Consider the following 20,927-nt stretch of genomic DNA (forward strand, 5'->3'; position numbering starts at 1 on the left):
CCTGGACTTGGTTCAAGATTTTTATGTTTGTGGGACACTTGCACAGGCAAGTCTTTGTTTTAAACTTAAAACAAGAGAAAGCAAGTACACTTATATTTCACAGAACATCTATTCTGTTACCACGACAAAAGCACTGACCATACCAATACTTACTCTAATTCATTAAGGAGTATCTCCTTAAACTTGGCAGTAAACTACAAAGAATTCCAGAAGTAATTCTTAACGTCCCCAGCCCAGACACTGGCAGAGTTTAGAAGCCAGGCTTTCTCAGAAGGAATGCTTTTAACTTCAGCACTAACAGGGCTAAAATTATTGTAGAAAGAAGTGTATTTCCTTTTTCCTTCAAACACCCACTGTCCTCCGTGCAATTCAACCCAAGGTTGTTGAAAACTATATTCTAAGTTTGGTGATCCAAATCCTTCAGTCTTTACTTAGGCAAAACTCCCACTGAAGTCAGTGAAATCAGTGGGAGTTTTGCCTGGGTAAGAACTGCTGGGTTTGGCTCAGAACATACGTGACTCTGTAAGCTATGGAGAATGTGAGTGAAAGTCACTGCTGCATGTAAGCAGCTCACTTCCAACCATGAAAATCATAAATTGCTTTAGAACTTACAAGTGAGCATCTGAGTGATTTCATATTACTTACATTACATTGTAGAATGCGTATGACAAAGGGAATAGAGAAGGCTTGTACAACTATAATAGAAATAAGTGACCAGGATGACAATAATTATTTGTGCAGTTACAGTTTCAGTACAATTTTCTTCACAATCATGAACAACAGATCTGGGACCTAGAGCAAAAACTCTTTTAGAAAAAGGCAGGCAGTGATTACTTAAATGTGCAGCTCTGCTTGCTTAGAGCTGGGCATCTCATGAATGGGAAGCTCTGCTTAAAGCTGTGTACATCATCTTACCTGCGTCCTGTCGTAACCTGTGAGATACCGATTTCTTCAGGGTGTCTCACAGCCCCACTAGAAAACTGGGTAGAATACCTGACGTATAGAAAGACTTAGGTTCAGAGAAGCACTTCACAGAAAACAAAACACTGTTACTTAATAGGTAGAGTATCACTATTTTGACATGCCAGTGCATGGTCTTCGAGGTGTCTTAGCATGCTTGCACTTGCCTGCATAAGTATATTCTCTCTCACAGATAAGTATGTGCACCTCTGTGCATTCAGTCTATGCTCTCGGGCTTAGGAAACCTTACATACCATCTTTAGAGTGAGAAAACAGATGTGGGGGCTTCAGTATTGGTTTAAGAGGGAAAATTGGTTCAAAATAAACTGAAGCAGAATGAAAAAGTTTTACAATGTCACATAAGTTTGATTAAACCAATTTCAGCCAACCTTCAATATTCCACAGAATTTTAAATTGCTTCTGTGTGCTTTTCTTCCCCTCCTTTCTCAGTTTCTTTTAAACTTGGACTCCAAGCCTGATAAAAGCCAACTTTTGATAAATTAAATAATTTAACTTATTATTTTTTGCTAGCTTTGAGCACAAGGTGATGATAAGAACACATAACATACCATTATCAAAAAAGTTAATAGCTGAAATTTTGCTTTTTGAAATTTTTAACTCCTAACTTCTCTGTTCTGCCAGTATGCATGTCAAAGAGCCCAATTTGCTACCTGAAATTAATTCTATCACAGAGAGGTATACTTCTCCCTTCCTCCTTGAATGGAGATAAAAGTATTCAGTCTTTGCCCAGGCAGCAGAAGCTATAAAGTAATAGGAAATGGATACAAATTTCTTGCATACTAATTTTCTGCCTGTCCTCTTCTCTGTTTTGCACCCAGCTTGTAAGAAACTATGACAGACAAAGCCTCCTCACCTGTTTATCAACTACAGTAAGAATTTTTCCAAAGATTTATGTGAGCTGCAATGCTCTTCATACATATGATCTTTACAGAAATTAACTGGCTTGCTAACTGGTGGAAAGTCCGTAATTTGAGCCCAAATCTGAAGAAGTTATATCTACAGACCTCTAAAAATTTTAAGAATATTTTTCCTATATTTCTTTATTTATTCTTTATTCCTCCCCAAGAAAAGGGAGGCACCCCATCTATCTGGGTTTGTAAGAGTGCTTTCAGCTTTCCACTAGCTGTGCTTTCCACCAAAGCTCCTCCTCTGATTAAGTGCCCAGGTGGGGGACAAGCACACAGGACCAAAGTTATTGCTTGACTCCAGCAAAACAGAAGCCTGTGGAAGGTGAGAAAGATTCGCTGTAGGGGAGGGGCAACAAAAGCTTGTGCTCCAAATATCAGAAGTTACATTAATGGACAAGCTGCCCGAACCAAAATCCTGTCTCACGATCACTCAGTCAGTGCTCTCCCCCTCCCAAGACCCAGGACACAGGCTGCCTCCTGATCTCCTTCATTTTCCACAATATTCCATCTGCAAGTCCTTTATGACTCACAGGAAGGAAAAAAATCCAGCTTTGCCATCCAAATGGAATTCCTGTATCAGATCGAAATTAATTATACTTAAGGAGGGAAAAAAAGATGCTAAGTCTTACAACAGGATGCAAAATCATACTTCCAGAAAAGCTCAGGTCTCTAATACAGGCATAGATTCTCATCACCCTCACACAAACACCGGTTTTCCGTGAACCAAAATCTCTCTATTTTGTACCCTTAATATTTTCAGGTAAAAGGAACAAAAAGGATTCTTTCCCTCAGGTTTACCTGAAAGAAGCTTACAAACATTGACTTTCCACTTGGCAGGGAAGCACTTCTGGTAACCTGTTATGATGCCACTGCTGTACTTGCCTAGGAAATCTGGCAAAAGTGGCCAGAACCTGTGAAGTCAGATGGTCCCACAAATGGACTACCACACTCATGTACCATACACAAAAACAGTGAGGATGGATTTTGCTTGGGGGATCAGGATGGCAAGAAAGTACCAGCTTGTGCCAATTTACAAAGTCAGTGGATTTAAATTTTTGCGGTACTTTTTTCCTGTTCTGTCTGGCAGCAGTGCTGAGCTCTGCTGCAAGCAGGTATTCCCATCAGTTCTGTTTCCACCTGTATGTGTTCCACCCTTCCACGTTTTGGAAGGGACAGAGCTTACAGCAACTGGGAACAAGTCAGAGAACAAATAAGCATTACTACTTCATTCTCTTGCATAACTGGAAACCACTCACTCTTCAGATAAAAAAGATGCTATTCTACCAGGTTGCCATAACTGATCTTAGAAAGACGCAGTTTTATGGTCTTCTAAGTGTTCTTCACTGAAAGGGAAACTTGGAAGTAATAAAGCATTTTCTTACAACTGAAACCTGACTGCAACTGCTGCCTAACTGCAACAGCAAGCTGGCTCCAAGTATATGGAGTCAGATGGTTTCAGCTCCACCACTACAGGGAAACCAGCTCTGTAGCCTGGCACAATCACATTCTGGAAAGCTGCCATGATTGTGCATTGAGTTAAGCTCCAGACAGATTGCAAGGGCTGAACTTTAAACCATTTGTATTTTTAACATACACAAATAAATTTATAGCTGCATAAAAAATGTCATGCTCCAGGGATTAACCTCTAATAACCTCTTCTGCTATGTTAACAAAGACATTTAAAGTCTGCCTCTCCATGTTACACAGGACTCAGATTAATGAAGGCAACTCAAAAAGAAATTTTAGGGCCTCATTATATCTAACAAGGGATTAGTGACACCAGCAATTTTTAAGACCATTTGTGGACACTTTGATGCTGCCCTTTGGCTTGGGACTCCGTTTTACATCAAGATTCCCAAATGAAGGTAAGTTTGGCAAGATGAAGAGAATGTTGCAGAGGTAAGTGGCATATGACTTGAAAACTGAAACCATTTTCCAGATGTCATTACATACAACTGTCTTTGTAGGTATTCCACTAGGTAACAAGTCAGTGTTTTTTCTATTTAGCAGATAAAAAAAAAAAAAGTGTAGTTAATCAGGTAAAGCAAGCTGTCTTTGGACCATAGTTAAGCTCATGAAATGGAGTTTACCAATGAAGAATACATATGGCTAGGCAAAACCAAAAGTTCTTGTATTGCAGTGTATTTCACTCCTTCTGAAACAGTCATCTGCTCTGAGAGAGAATACGGAAACCTTACATTGCCTCCTACATCTCTACTGCTCACAAATAATAACAGTCCTCTGAAACGTACACATGCTGTTTCTTACCTATGAAAATTATTTCTTTCTTATGATTTTTTTTAAAGGCCATTTCAGTGTAAGAAAGCTACTGGAATCAAGGTCACATAACCTTGGTAGCAAGGCCAGGCAATAAACTTGTGGGACATGTCAAAGTCACCCAGATATAATAAAGAGACGCTTTACAAAAAGCTTCTTTCATTCAGCAGTTATTGAATGGTCTTAACAATAGCTGACCCTACCTCAAACAACAAAAATCTCCACCACGGGTGGAATGTGCAATGTCCTAGCCAGAAAGAAGTTAGACATCTGCAGAGAAATGTGGCAGCAAGAAAGGTCAGGAGTTCAGCTTGTTTCACATGAATATTAAAGATGTTTCTTGGGCTTGAAGTCTGATTCATTTTTCCATATTGGAATACTATGAGACCTTCAATTCTGAATGTACCATTGTAGACAAAAATAACAATTTATGATTTTGCACCATCATTTGTTCCCATTTTTATCAGAATTTAAGTCCTGATATGCTGAGCATTACTTAGGGGACTCTAGTCAGACACTATGAAGCATTTCCTACCTCTCAAGACCAAAAACTCCAGACAAGAAGCCTACAGTATATTAGGAACTAGTCAATAGTTCCTAATAGCTCTGACCAGTTTTACCACACTGAAAACTTTACTGGATTACCTTCACATTTCAGACAAGCACCACAGTTTTTGATAACAGGAGATAATGTAAAATAAAGTGATCCTCCTGGTGCTGCTTGTCAGAAGGCGGCAACAGGTGAGCTTCAATCTTACTTCTGTTAGTGAATCCACACAGAAGTGAACTGTTCTGATTCTCACAACTTCAGAAGAGCTTCATTTGAAGTGTCTACCTAATTAGACAATAGAGGAGTGTAATGGGAAAGACCCCTTACATCAGGGTCAGACTGCACTATCAAAACTGAAACAGGTAACTAGAACCTAATGAATTGTCAGGAGGAAACTACGGCTTGCAAAACAGTTCTGATGACATTCCAAATAAAAAAATAAATATATCAGAAGCTTGCCCTTTTGCCTACTTTCTATTTTAAAACTGTTTCCAAAATTATTCCAATTTTTAAATGGAAAACTCAAATGTCCTTGGACAGGTTTTCATGATGCTGGATATTTTCTGTGAACTTGTCAACTACTCTGACTACCCAAGTTCCATAGTTTTATTTCAAAACATATGGCATATTCCTAAATTTAACTACTTATCTCAGAACCTTCAAGGACAGAAAGCAAGAAAAAGGAACTATGATGGAACTTGTCAGATTTAGAAGAAACACCATAAAATAAGGTGACCTGCAACAGAAAGTTGGACATGCTTACCCGCAAGGATAATTTTAATCCTACATTCCAACATGACCATTAATGCTTCTACTTTTTGTCCAGACAAAACAGTAAAAACACTTAAAAGTAAAAGGAAGAAAAATTTGTTACATTTTTTAGAGCTTCAAGGACATGAAGTTTATTTTGACCACTAACCATGAATTATAAGGTTTACACAGTTTATATTTCATCTGAAAAAAATGAACAAATCCCTAGAGTAGCAACCATTCCACCGAATAGAGGTAGAAAAGAAACACAAACCAAGAAAAAAGAGCAACAACAAAAACCAACAAATTTTAAAAAGCCAAAACCAAACCAAACCAAAGCAATCCAAGAAAAAAGAACTACTAAACTTCTAAAGCAATCAGCTCACATGTCTGATAAGATTCAACAATTCTTGATGTGACTATCACAAACTGCTCTCTGTAGTTTGGTTTTTATACAACCTACACATACGCAAATGCACATCAAGTCTGCAGTTCATCAAAAATTGTGTATACCTGAGATGCAATATTACATTACTTTTACTATCCAGAAGATGGTATAAAATACAACTGAAACCAGAAGTGCATGCTCCTATTCACTGGTGTCAGGGACACAATAAATACCAACAGCACACTGAGGATGATTCATCAATAACAACTCATGGAAAAATGGGTGGGAAACAGCTTTTTTGTCTGAAGGGTATGTTCTGATTAAAAGCAAAGAGACCACAAAAACACTAAATGCTAGCATTTATATGTACATCTAAATACATTGCTAAGATAGGTTTTCAATAGAAAAAGAGCTGTTACTCATTTTCTAGAATGACTGTATCACAATTACAATAATTCTTCATGGTTTAAACGTCTTCTAACTCAGAAGACCATTATTTACACACAAAGTTACACAAAATGGAAAAATACATAAGGAAAGCATATCTGTAAGTAAACATCTCCATAGGCAACCATTCAAACAAAAGACCTCCAGCAAAAAATGATCTGTTTGGATCAAATGAGTATGAAATTTCTTACATAAATTAGTTGAGAAAAATTTCTAGGCTTATCTAAATATCATGGCATTACTTCACACTTTTAGGGCTTAACTGCTTGTGTGTATTCCAAGTACTTTAAGTATTCTATTTAAAAGTAGAAATAGATCAATAATCTGAACACAAATATCTTAAGTTTTACCAAATTTGACAAATGTAATAGATATTATCGCTACATACTTATAAAAGTGCTTCCATTATTAACCAGAACACATTCTATTCTAACCATGTACAAAACCTAGTTACATTTAATCTTCTCAATACTATCTGAACCCTTAAAAAACATCCACCAAACTTCATTTGATTGATGTTACTAGTCATCAGATAATTACCATTCAACATTTCTGATCTAATAAAACAAAACAAAACAAAAAACTACATCTTCATATCTGTAAGTTTGAAAATTCAGTGAGTGAATAATATATTGACTGTGCTACTCAGATATCCCCTGGTCTCTAAGACACAGGCTTAATATTTTCATAGACATAAAGCAAGTCATTGAAAACTTCCCCCCTCCCTGGGAAGGGGTTGGGTGGAATACAAGAATAAAAGGAGTAATTTCACGACAGCAACAGTTATTTTACAATACTAAGATTATGAAGTTGAGGAAAGCTACCGGAAAAATTCATGAAAAACATTCTCTCCTGTTTATTTCTTTTTGGGGGCTAGATTTAAATTATCTATACTATCAGAAATTAACACTGGATGGGGAGCCAAAGCACATTGATTCCTGTATGGACAGTTTTGCTTCTACCATGGACTGACAGTCAATGTATAAATAATTGTCAAAACAACAGAACTAATTAACCTTGTCTTCAGTTAGAACTTGGTTAGTTGATATTATTCATACTGAAATACTGAATTCTGATTGAATCATTTTTCTCCCAAACATAAAATTTCAAGTAGCTTTGAGACAAAACTCTATTATTATTATTATTTGTATTATTTGGTGAGGAAACAAAGAATTGTCTTTTATTTTCACTTAAACAAAAAAACATAGCAAAGCAACTAACCAACAACAACAACAAAAAAAGGGAGAACAGATGCAATGACTATTTTAAAACCTTACTATAAAGTCCATCTTAACAAAGTCCTCATTATTAATCTCAGCACTATTTAATTGCAAAAAATAAAATAAAATCCTGATATCTGATATCTTCCTGATATCTGCACCAGGAGGAACTTTTTATCTAAACCATTTTTCCAAAGCCTCACATGTCTGCAGATGTCATTTACCACAACATCTGGATCTTAAGACACTGTGTAAGAAATACACGCATAGAAAATCCATCACTATCATGCTTGTAAGCCCTACCCACTCTTAGGAATTTTATTCTTAACTTTTCCATAGTTGCCAGTAACAGCGTGGTCTTAACACAGCTGGAAACAAGGCTGCATTACTTTGTGTTGAAATTGCAATCATCTCCAGCAAAAAGCAACACTTGCTATGGTCCTACCTGGGCAAGAAGCTCATGCATGTGATTTCAAGGGAACTTCTCACATGCCTGAAGCCCGGAACATGTTCAAGTACTTTGCTGAACAGGGCATGTCTCTGGTAAAAGGGTATCAAAACTTCAGGGGTATATTGTTCCATTTTTAATCACTGCTGATACTGAAAATTGAAAATATTCATCTTCAGTAGTTAATCTAACTGTTCTGGCTACCTAACAGCAAGACCTTCAGAACGCTGACACAATCTTTTCCTTTAAACATGCAGATGCTTTGCACTTTGGACAGAGATTAAAAAAAAAAAAAAAAAAGAGGTAAAAATATTTCCAAAAAAGGAAAAAAGGACTAATACTGTGGTAATTGCTGTAATGCCACAAAGTGCTAGGACATAATCACTTATTTTTAATTTTCTTAAATGCAGACCTGGCAAATACTACTTTTGCTCTTTGCCTTGGCCTGAGAGCCCCAGCTTTTACAAGCCCTTTGAAGCCAGACACAAAGACTTCATCACATACAGTATGGACAGAAGACGTGAACATTTACACTAACCACCAGTGATGGCACATACAGCAATTCAATTATATAACAACATTTAACATCTGGAAAAAGAGGCACAATAAAGCTGAAATAGCACTTTTCCCACGTGCAGTATTACTAATCAAATATTCATGCAGCTTACAACCTAACTCTCTGGGAGACTGGTTTCATGACTGAAACACTGGAGCCTGATTCTCCAGCCAGTTGGTGGAAGGCTGTTAGCCAGGCAGAGCCGTGCACGATTAACTGGCGCAAGGCACATGCCTGGACTCTCCTTGGATTACACGCAGCCATTCACCAGTCTCCACCTTTTGACCGCGTTTTACAGTTAGACACACATTTCAAAACTTGTTAGGCTAAAACACTATTATGAGTAGTGCTTTGAATAAAAAAGGGACTTTGTTGCTCCTGAATTTTAGCACCGCCATTCTAAATCTTAAAATGGCTTGCACAAAGCTTAGTTAGCTCTTTTTTGGATGCCAGCAGTAATATGCATCACACCAGATGTTTTTTCCTTCTTAATGTTGCAGGATACCTCATTTATTTCCAGATCCTCTCAACCAATGGATTTACAACTCAGCTGCCGTACATATAGTTTTACAGTGAATATAAGAAGATTTGCATCCGATCAAGGCAGGCAGGATCTTTCCTAAAATCTGAGTCACTTAGAATGAAACCTCATTATGACAGTTTTAAATCAGTGAAAATTTGGCTTTCACCATCTTTAGCTGAGCCAAGCCTTCACCTCAACATTCACAGTGTTGATCCTCCCCTTTTGCTGCCCAGCAATGTCTCCCTAATAGTCTCCAATAGGTTCCACAAGGCTCATTGGTTTTCATGTCCTTTCCTTTCTTTCCTATAGATTTCCTACAGATTTCCTACAGACTCATAAATCCTCTTAATGCAAACAATGTTTTAAGCAACAGTCATTGTCCGCTTCTTACTTTTGGAATTTTTGCTGTGTTGTTTGTGATAAAGTAGAAATTTCCTTCAGAGGCGAAGCAGTAATAGCATTTTATAGCAGCATTAGTCTGTTATCCAAGAAGTAACTTATCCTTTAAAGGGAAATGTGACAGTTCTACTAATTTTAACTTGCTTGCTAGATACTCCCAGCTTTCCCTTTAACAGAGGAAAAGCCAGTCCTGAAACTTGAGCAAAAGCAGTGCAATAGCGCTGTAAGCAATGAAATTCGCTCTGTGAGTTCTGAAGTGCTTCTCCTTCACTAAAATACTGCTTCACCAGCTCTCTAGTGCTTATTTAGCAGCAGAAAACAGCTGCAGATGTTAACTTTTGATCTCATCTGCTCTCAATCAATTCCTAAAATGAACAGTTGCATGGACGGCTGGAACTACACCAACTGTCATTCTTTCCATGAACTAATGGACTTCTCTGCATCACAATACTGACTTCTGACAACATGGAAAAAAGTATTACATTTTTCCAAGTAACTCCTACTTTTTCAGTATCTTGTCTTGTAAATGTATTTCCAGATTCTTCTTTCCTAAAACTGCCTTTGGGAAAACGGTAATAGTATTAGATAGTCCTTTTTCACAAGCAGAACATGCTGCAGTTATACTGATAAAATTAAAATTAGTGTATCAACTTCACGTATCAGCTACTAAAGCCAAAAACAAACATATAAAACAACAACAACAACAAAACACAGCTTAACAAATGACATTTATTATCACCATTAGACTAAATAAATAGTATGATCTTCTTACAGTTTGTTAGGAGTGAGAACAAAGAAGAAAGCAGAACAGTATTTAATAAGATTCCTGGCCTGATTCTCACTCAGATAAATGTTCCTTTAAAGCCTCGCTGCATTGACACAGCTATGTGAAGTTAGTACACGTAAAAGTAAGACCACTAATCTTCCAGTTCTTTTCTTAATAAATTCTTATGATTTTTTAGTTTTATTTGAACACTACACATTGCTTTGCTTATTTATTAGACATTTTTATGTGGCTAGGAATGGATTTCTATCATCACAAATAAAGAATCGTGTTATTCCTTGTCACTCGGTATTTCTGGCTCTCATCTGATAACTGAAAGTGGTAGTCATTCAGGAAGAAAAGACTGGACACAACCCAGTCTCTGCCATCTTGGTCTTACTAGAGATAATCCCCAATAGTCATACTATGACAGCTGCATGCATTAGGTATCTTCTTATTTCCACTCAGACCAGTCTGACAGTGTGGATCATTCTTAATTACTGGTTCCTTTGGTAATGCATCGATCTTCCAAGAGCCATCGTATCACCAGTAACCCAGCACCTCGACGAATACAACACGTTACAATTGCTTAGTGTGGTCTCTATCAGGCAGCCTAAAGGATAACGCTGAACAGTTAAAACTTGAAATACTGAAGAATTCCCTGAGTACCTGAAAATTTCAGAAGGATGAGGTGCAGCCACAGAGTGAGTGACATTACATACCCTGCTGATTACAGAGGAGGTGACAGTATGCACTATCCTTAACTGCGTGGGGCTACAATGCCCCTTATTACTTCTCCTCCACAACACCAAGAACATGCTTGCCTGAGATGCTCAGTATCAAAACATACAAGCAAATATTTAAAACTGTTTTCAGTTCAATAGACTGGCTTTACTGTATTTCTAGTATTTCAGCAAAAAAATTTCCATTTAATGAGGAAGTAAGAAATGTCATTTATATAGTTATTCTGTGTCCTTGTGCTTTCTAGAGGATATTGGCTCATAGCTAACATCAAAACAGTTGGTGCCCCTGGCTAGAATACTTCACTATCACCTGCTCATTCGAGCACTAAATAAATCTCAGCTTTCAAGTACTTACAAGCAAGAGTCCAGCACGTGTTTCAAATGCTCTATTCATGTACAGATGTTAAAATACCCTCCATACACTGAATGCTTATGAAAGGTTTTTGTTGTCTCATCAGCAGTTAATTGCTACTCATTTTGAAATTATACTGAAATTATTACATTAAAACAGTACAAGCAATGCAAAGTATCATAACTGCTAACCTGTAAAACACCTCATGTCTCACAGACTTAACTTTGACTGTATTTCCTCAAATTTTTTTTTTTTTTTTTTGGAGGGATGGAAAGGAGGCAGGATGGAGGCATCATGGCATCACACAAGGGGTAAAAGAAAAACATACAATCTAAATTACAAAAGAAAAATTAGATCCTTAGAGGGGGTAAATTCTTCTGTTAAATCTATTAACTGCTTGGAATTAAAATGCAGCATTTCCACATGTTTTTGCCATTGCTTCTATAATTTCAACTTTCAAGGAGCAAGGCAGGAAATCTTGCTTTCTTTTTTCCTGCTACATTATCCTTTATTTGCAATGAATTACAAATTAGTCAATATCTTTTCAGAAAACAGTTATAAAAAACTTTTACACTTTGAGTGGAAGAAGTGGTTTCTAACTGATATATCGTAACAGCAAAAGGATTTACCTTTAAGTTCAATATGTTAAAGCTTTCCTTTCCCCGCACCCCTACGCACCGGTATCTTGGGAAGAAATGACATGAAAAATGGAAGCAACCATTATGCTGTAGTCAAAAAGCAGTTATGGCTGGAAGGATTAATTTATTGACTCCAAATTCACCTCACTCCTCTGTGTCTGCCAAACAAGTGGGAGTGGAAATTCGTCAAAAAGTTCTGTCTCCTGATAAAACCTTCCTCACAACCCACACTCTGGGAAAATAATACTTCTAACCCATGAAGAAACAGACTGACAGCTTCAGGCAATCACATACACAGGCAAACCTTTAATTTAATAATCTCTCGCGCTCCACTTTCATGTATCTCATTTAGAAAGGGTCTTTAAACAGAAGCAATGTACCTGCTGTCAGTGATATAATTGCTGTGTTGGTGCCTTTGGGTCCTTAAACACACTAGTGGATGATGTTTGATCCCTGCTCTTGCCCTTTTGGCAGTAATGAATAATAAGTGATATGCAAGGAACAATCAAGCAAGCCATAGATCAAGTAGGGATAGGGATATATGTCACAGATGCCAGGCCCTTTCTGTCCCATGTCTTTCAATCAAGCAGTGAAAATTTGCTTTAGGTTCCTGATCACTGCATAATTCCCTCCAACCCTTGACTCAGAGGCTCTTGAGCACTGCTCTGTGAGCACTGCTAGTAATCTATCTGCAGCAGTATACCTGCAGGAAAGCTTGTAGCAAAATTACAGTCTTGACATTAACAGCAGGGAGTTTGTTTAGTTACTTAGCACAGCCTCTTTTGTGTGCCAGGTCTCATTTCCAGAAGAGTCATGATGGTAAGAGGCTGGGTAAATCTATTAATAAACTCGTCTCCTTAAAACATGTACATCGTCCACATGCAAAAAATGTAACAGTGCTGTACACAAATTGAAAGATAAACTCAGAGGCTGAAAAACAACAACAAAAAAGTGTTTTAAGAAGTGATATTACTTAAAAGCAACCACCAGGAGTTTACAAGACCTTCCACTCTTTTAATTAAAAATTTTATGAGTCTTGGAACACATTCCTGTGCACCTATTATACATCAGAGCATTTAAAAAAGAAATCAGAGCCTTGCAACATTACCAAGAAGAGATAGGAAAACCAAAGAAGTCTTCTTTAGAAGAAAGAGCTATTTATACAATAACTGTTCTGACCTAAAAGCAATTACAAAGACTTATTTTACCTTGCTAGATTTTATTTCCCCCCTACACACACTTTTTTTGAATACCTTTCAGTATATCCTAACATAAATTACCTGCCCCCTAAATTCATTGCTCCATTTATACAGTTAGCATGTTTGGAACAAATTTTAAAATTTGAAGAAATTCAAAATACACTGACTATGCCTGAAAAAATAAATATATATTTCAGTGATAAAAATACTTCCATTACCATTCAATTTTAAGTGAATTATTACTTTAAAAAGCAAAAGGTGATGAGAAAAATCTAAAGCAAGTAAATGAACAGAACTGATACTGATAATAAACTATGATAAAGGAAGTGTTTTGTAGACTCTTAGTCCCTAGGCAAAACATTTTTTCCAAGCATAATATTCAAGATAAATGCTTGAAAATATATGTCTATCTAATAAGAATTCCAGCAAGTTTCTAGAACAGCTTTCCAGAAAGTGGTCTACAAACCTTGTGTAAGAAACAAATTAGCTCATCCGTCACACGTAACCATTTATTTGCTAATGACTTATCTAACTTAGCTCAACTGTGGTAGGACTGAGCATGATGCAGGAACTAAAGTGGGAATTACTCTAGCCCTCTAGAGTCTTTTAGATCGATCAAGAAAGCACGTCTATCCAGAACCAGAGCCCAAAGACTTTTAAAAGACTGTGGATCTAGTCCTACGATCTGCGAGTTGCTAAGGAGGTATCCTTACAGACCTCTACCAGTACCTACAACTGTTCATATTTCAGCCCATCTTTCCCACAGGAGTAGGTGAAGATGTGCAAGATAGCAAGAACTAAAAGTCCTACAGGAATCTTGGGAAGACAACTGAAAGAGCATTTTTTCTCCATAATCACAAAGTGTGAAAGAGTACACTTAGTGACACTGTTGCCACCACATAATTAACTTTCAAGAGAACATCCTACTACACCAAGTTTACATCCAAGTTTTTAAAGCAAAATAGGGTTGTGTTACTACTACTGCAGCTGGAACCGAAATACAAAGCTAGGAAGACTGAGGCAAGTATGCCAGAGGTCAATTAAACTTGTTCTGTAGCACTTACAGCTACAGCAATACTCGGAGCATATTCTTATAATTTGGCTATATCTGTGGATATTTACTTGACAGGATTATTTTTCACCTACAAAGCATCTCGCTTTCAGATGTTAAACTGGTAATGTCAGCAATTACTGCCATATGTAAATTACCATCTGTCTTTTCTAACTCAGCATAGTGTAATTTTAAAGTAAATCCAAGTAACAAACAACTATCCAAGTATTTCGATCCCCCCTTAGTTACCAACCCACAAAGGCTCTCTAACATTCCCATGCTTCATAACAGAGGGGTTACAGGTGATTTTTATGGGAAAATGTTGTCAAAGTGACATATCAATTTCTCAGGAGAATCAGTGGAAGCCCTATTAATCCTGGATTGCAGTTGGGAATACTCAGGTACCAAGATGGTTTTTGTCAGCATGTGAGTGGGAGAAATTATGTTTGCTTTCTTACGTGCTGGCCCAATGAAAGTCAGAGATGGAAAAGCCTGTTTTATTGGGTCCTATAATGTGTTCCCTGCCTGTAACTGATGACGTTGTATCAGTAACTGCAGCCTGGTGATGGAGCAGACGTAGGTTAAGTCATTCATTTCCAAGCCACAGAGAGCTTCTTTTGGACACTGCTGAGATACACCACCACTGAGGATCTGGAAAGGTTGATTTGTCAAACACATCTGAAAGTTGTTCTTATTGACAACTGCCTTGACCTTTAAAACCAAATGCACTAAAAATTCATCAGCTTGCTCTTCTTTGACTTACTGATTAACTGTCTCCCGATGCCCCTTCACGAGTGCACACCATTTGCCACACACGCATGATGTTGTACCGTATGACAGCAGAAGGTTCCACCAAGTAAGGTCAGAAACTTTACTCCAACAAGTGAGAAGAAAGCAAATTCTTCATCGGCAAGAACAAAATATTCAGGAAGCAGTGTCAAAAGGGCCATGACCTCAAGTTGCCTTTTTTTTTTTCCCCTTCTTGCTTAACAGTGTATTTCTGACATCAGCAAGGAAAAGCTCTACCTGTACTCTGCTACATGGAAAGTAAGTAACAAAACGGGGATATGCTTTTCTCCCTGGCCACCTCTGGAACAGGTCAGTCACTCAGGGAAGAATTCTAGATGCAGCTACACGTACGTACCCAGAAGGTGTTTTCTTCAATGCTCTATGAAGGTGTTTTTTTTCCAGAGCCCGGTACAGCACAGAATTGTATACATGCATATATATACACATGCATGCACACAGAGTTTTAAAAGAAAAATCATAACTTCAAGTTTACAATGAGGATCACACGTCTTTAACAAAGTAGAAAAGGTAATAATTAGGAATGGGAGAACTGGTTCAGGCCTAATAAGAATTCTCTTTAGTCTCTTCTGAAACCAAAACAATCTACCTATTATTAGGAAAGAATACAAATCAGTTCACCTTTAAAGATAGTTTAAAAAATAATAATAATTTTTCATGCAACTCATTAGTACATCTTCTTTTGGCCAGAAAGGGAACATCATCTACTGGTTGCAGTTGGGATTGTAGCTTGTGCATACAGTTCAGATTAATGCCTGAATTGAATCTTCTAAAGTTTGTCATTCATCTCTTTAACCAACTTTTCAGTTAAAAATCCTTTGGACTACTTAAGTGTCCTGACATTTCTTGCAATGGGTTGAATTTCTGCAGTGGGTTGCATTTCTCACTATGATATCTGAACCTGTTCAGAACCGAAGGCTCCTTTAAAATGTTGACAAATTCACTTTGCTTCTGTGATTTTGGACAAGCTGCATACTGCAGAGGACAGTCACATCAAAGCCGAAATGGACATGAGCTCATGAGAACAGGGTCATTTGCATTTCTGTGTATTTATTCCTAGTCTTGCAACTTGGGACATTGTGTAAAACAACACTATTTCAGGTATCAACCCATAGGACACTAATCAGAACCAGCAGATTCTGAAGAATACGAAGATTCAGACTCAACTTACTCAGACTCCCTTATGCATTTTACCAGGTAGAACTTGATGTTTTCACTCTATGCCCAAATTCCAAAGGGAAGGATTTCATATCTGTGATAAATAAAATGCTGCATTCACTGTTCACTTAAACCTCTTTGTTTGTTCATGTATCACGTATTTTTATGATCAGATTATGATTATTTGCCACATTAAAAAACAGATCAACACTTACTTCACATGTGAGGCTACTTTCTTTTCATTATTTTTATAATCCACATGCTTTGTCAGATAAACTGATTTTTTTTTAATGCTGCAGGCAAAGAATACAAACAAAACTCAATAATGTACAATTTGGCCCTGTTTTTGGGTAAGAGGATCTTGAAGAGGCCAGGCAGGTGACTTCAGTATATTTGCATAGCTTCACCAACACCTATTGAAATAATATTACTAATTCAAGGCTAATATGCACAAGCTTAAAAAAACAACAACCCTACTACAGTGGGAGGAGAATTGAGTTGAAATAACTGAAATCTAAAGGAAAGTGAAATTCTCCTCTCAAAATACAGGTATCTATCAAGTATACTTAGAAAATAATATTTAAAAGGCTACCTGTGAGGAAATGAGTGAAGAATGATGATTTAAACCAAGTGTGATGTAACTGCTCATTCGCTTGTGAGCTAAGAAACACAGAATATGCTAGGAATACACAGATTGGCTATTCCTCAGCAAGACTCTCCAGTTGCTCCAAGATTTATAAGATCCAATGAATCTAGTTGAACCAACAATCTTCATGCTACAGACGACTCAAAACCACCAGATTAGAAGTGGGGAGGAGGAAACCTTCATTAAGTACTGTTTTGCAATTAGAAGTTAAGCCTTACACATTCTGCATAGTATCACATTTGCCCTGCTTTATCTTTATTTTGAAAGTCCTTATCACCCAGGTTTCCCATTTGATGCCAACTAAGCCTTAGCTCTTTTCAGACACAAAAGATAGATGTACGATCTGCTGATGAAGACAGCTGCTCCTGAACATCCCAGAGAGAAAGAAACTGGACTCTGACCATTTAGCAAGGTTGACCACAGAAGGAGATACCAGTTGGTGCTTCCAGCTATGGCTGAAGCAAGTCATGCTTATTTCCTAAAAAGCACATAAAAAAATTTCGCTCTCAGCCAGTGCAAACGTGGGCTAAGTTGTGAAGCTATACAACCGTATTTCCGTCCTAAACGGAAAAGTGATGCAATGCAGTTCCACTGACTTCATGCTAAGCCATTCATTAACTCAAAACCAAAAAAAAAAAAATCAAACAATTATACACACATCAGATCAAGTTTTGAGAATCATTGGGGTAAAAATTTAACATCTTCTTTTTTGTAATTTCTTGTTTCCAGAACGGTTAATGTTCTGCAGCATTATATCAAGGAGAGAACAGGCTGGCAAGAAAAGCAACTTCTCAATGACTTTCTAATCTATCACAAACTGACATTTTTATGAGAACTTTAAAAACATAAACCTATGAATCCATTAAAATATTCAAAGAAGTAAATAGAACACTTCAAAGGATCACAAAACTACAATACATATTCCTTTTAAAAATGGCTTCTCGCTTACTTTCCCTCTCCTCAGATCATTGCCTCTCCAGCACGGGAAAAATCCTAATTGAGTAATTTCCTACAGAAATAATATTTGTGTAGCCAAGAGTCTGCAGCTGACGCAGGGAAAAGCACAAGATTATCAGGTGGTCTCTTACAATACAGGACAAAGAATTACTGTATTAAAAGCAGACAGCATATTTTTATTGTGCAATTTTCAAAATTAGCCATATGAGCATAATAAAAGAAAATTTCTCACTATCTTTAGTAATTCCTACAATCTAAGATAAAGTAGTATGCCATTTCTCTATTCTGTCTGCTGTATGAGCTGAAATTCTAACAAGAACAGTACAGTTTAAACTACTTGGCATACGGATCACAGTGCTAAAGCATTCCACATTGCACTTTTACTGCAGAAATTCATTTTCAGGTAAGAACACAGCATTGCTTTTACTTTACTTGCTAACGAGGATAATTGGCAGGCAACACTGGTGCTGCTCTAGATTTTTTTCTTTATATGGATCTCTGAAGACCACATGTGCATGCAGTAGTGACAAATATTTTCCATATGAGCCACCACAAAATTTAAGGTCCCTCAGCCTGGACAAGGTGAGCCCGTCTGTCATCTTCTGTGTTCAGTATCAACCAGGAAGTTAAAAACTTCAGTGACAACTAGAGGGCAATGATCAGCTTCCAGTCATTCTGATCATCAACAACTTTAAAGTCCCTGAGCCTCTGCTGAAAACATTTCCCTGCTCTCCTTTAAGTAGATCACAGTCGGCACAAGATTTCTTTAAAAGACATTTTTCTTGAATCACAACCATTAAAACTCTGCATTTTAGAACACCCTGAAAGCAAAATACAGCTTATGTCCAGGCATATGAGCTACAGAGAATGACAACCACACGGTGCCAGACAAGATGTTTTTTCCAGTTCACTTCCACTTTCTTCTACCAGGGGAAGTAATTGCTCTGGTCTTTATTAAGCTACCATAAACAGGTAGCCTAACAAAAGACAAGGCTAACAAAAGACAAAGCTCTAAAGCAAAATAACTGTTTTCAGATTTACTTTGCAGTTTACTCCTTTGTAATGCTGTTGATATACTTAAGGAAGATATATTATGGAACAGAACTATCCAGTTATTCCTTCAAAATGCATAAATATACATAATATTTCAGTTGAAAGCATGAGGGAGAATGAATATCAAAGGTACTAGAAGTGTTTTCTGCCTCTAACTTCATTAGATGGAATATTGCATATCTGATAGTAGTATGCTTGATGAATTATTTCCTAAATGACAAATGACTAGATGAATTTTTCTGCTTTGGTATGAAATAAGAACCCGTTGAAAAAAAGCCTGCTCTGATCAGAACAAAAATCTGGAAAACTGTTCTTTTAAATCAAGTAGCAACTTTTTAAGGTGTAGCAAGAGCTGTTCTATTCCATTACTTAAGATTTCTCATACAAAGAATGCATAAAGTCTGTCTTTAAGGATATGGCAAACATAAAGAAAAAAAATGTTCTTCATGCCCTGCTAAAACAACAATACACATACTGAGTATTTGCACAAGAGTGTTATTAAAATAATGCAACATGCAGTTTTTACATACTCACATCCCCAAGATACACCCTAAGTAAAAACTTTTTCAATCATGCATGTTCTTTTTTTTTTCTAGAAAATGTGAATTTAACACTACCATCTACTGCTGCAAAGAGTATCCTATTTCTCTGTTAGTAAAGAAAAATTCACACATTACAGTCATCTCACAGAAAACATATTATATATCAATTTAAAAGAATCTAACTTTCAAATTACTCTCCCTTAGTACCTACAGGCTTAAAAACCAACCAACCAACCAAAAAACACCGCAAACAAACAAACAGTCCTTTTACACATCAAGCAAACAATGCAATTCTGAAGTCTCTACCAACATAAAAATAATTCACAACCTATTTGAATAGATAGGAAGAAAACTCTGTCGAGACGGTAATTTTTGACATACTTTGCTTACCTCTCCCCCAGGTCTTGCTAACACTGCTGTTTGAAAGTAGAGCAACATTAGTATCAGGTAGCTGACAAACATTATTACCCAAAGTTAGAGCTACCCTGGAGGAGAAAACCCTCTGCCAAGTACTAACAGCTAGCAGATGCACTTGTGTCTCAGTAACACAGCCTTCAGTTCTTCTAGGTACGACTCCTTCTCCCTCTCCCCCTTTCTCTTGCACTCACTGTACGACCAGGAGCTCTGCGCTCAGCCACTGCTCTGAAGACAACTGGTAAGTTGATCTCTTCATGTAATGACTTCTCCCTGCTGGGGGAGGGGGCTCAGCCCGCAAGGAGCTGGGGGGCTGCAGTCAGTATAAAGCAAAGAAGGGGAGGGACAGAAATAGTCACTGCCAAGTTATGCATCTGCTCTGATTCATGGAACAAGCTAAAAGGTAACCTTTAATGCACGAGGAGGTTTGGCAGTGTGTTATTGACTTAGGCAGGCATGATTGGAGAAACAGGCTAAAGCAGCTTGCAAAAGATGCCTGTTGATGGTTAGACTGCATGTGCTACTTAAAGGTACAGCACCTCCTTTTATCAAAGAAGTCTGTAATAAATAAATCATAAATTAAAACCTCATCAGGAACTAGCCTCTGGATTTATGGTCAGCCCTACAGCAACACAATCCCGCACCCTGAACAGCCCAGTCCTGCTGGGCACTCAGTCCGAATCCTCTGGCTCCCACTGCTGGCCCGCAGGGACCCAAAGCGTCCACTCACTCTCAAGACTGATGACTGCTTCCTGAAATAGGCCCCCATCCTTTAGGATAATTTCGGAGCAGGATATTGATGCAATCTTTCTTCTTCATACCATAGTTGAACAAAAGAAAGTGCTTTGACTAAGCCATCAGAACCGAGAGCCCTTGAAAACAGTATTTGGTATTAGAAGATGAGTAAGACCTACTTTTAAGTAAAGAATAAAGCAGTATTGAAAGCATGATACAAAGCTGAATTACTAAATCTCCCAAGCAGACCAGCGAATGTTTGTCTCGGAAATGAGTAAAATTGCAAACAGAGCTATAAAAGTTGGAGGGCTTCCCTAAGCAGAGTACATTTGATTGTAATCTCTACGCAATAGACGTATTGTTCTGTTAAACTAAGCAATACAAAAATAAAGAATTTCTGAACCCTAACAGTCTAAGTATAC

The 20,927-nt window shown here is 37.4% G+C and overlaps 1 protein-coding gene across 4 annotated transcripts in view; it reads right to left on the reverse strand.

The window, feature by feature from the left end:
- THSD4 (thrombospondin type 1 domain containing 4) overlaps positions 1–20,927 on the reverse strand; it is a 297,318-nt gene that overhangs the window by 94,562 nt on the left and 181,829 nt on the right. Inside the window, exon 1 of one of the 4 annotated variants that reach the window (XM_040569782.1) lies at positions 19,747–20,005. The exons of the other annotated variants lie outside the window; for them this stretch is intronic. Coding sequence (XP_040425716.1) covers positions 19,747–19,818 — 72 coding nt within the window. The 5' untranslated portion in view covers positions 19,819–20,005. Of the gene's footprint in view, positions 1–19,746; positions 20,006–20,927 lie in introns of those variants that run through there. 4 annotated transcript variants of the gene reach the window in all.

The sequence above is a fragment of the Cygnus olor genome, chromosome 11, assembly GCF_009769625.2.
Source record: "Cygnus olor isolate bCygOlo1 chromosome 11, bCygOlo1.pri.v2, whole genome shotgun sequence".
Classification (NCBI taxonomy): Eukaryota; Metazoa; Chordata; class Aves; order Anseriformes; family Anatidae; genus Cygnus; species Cygnus olor.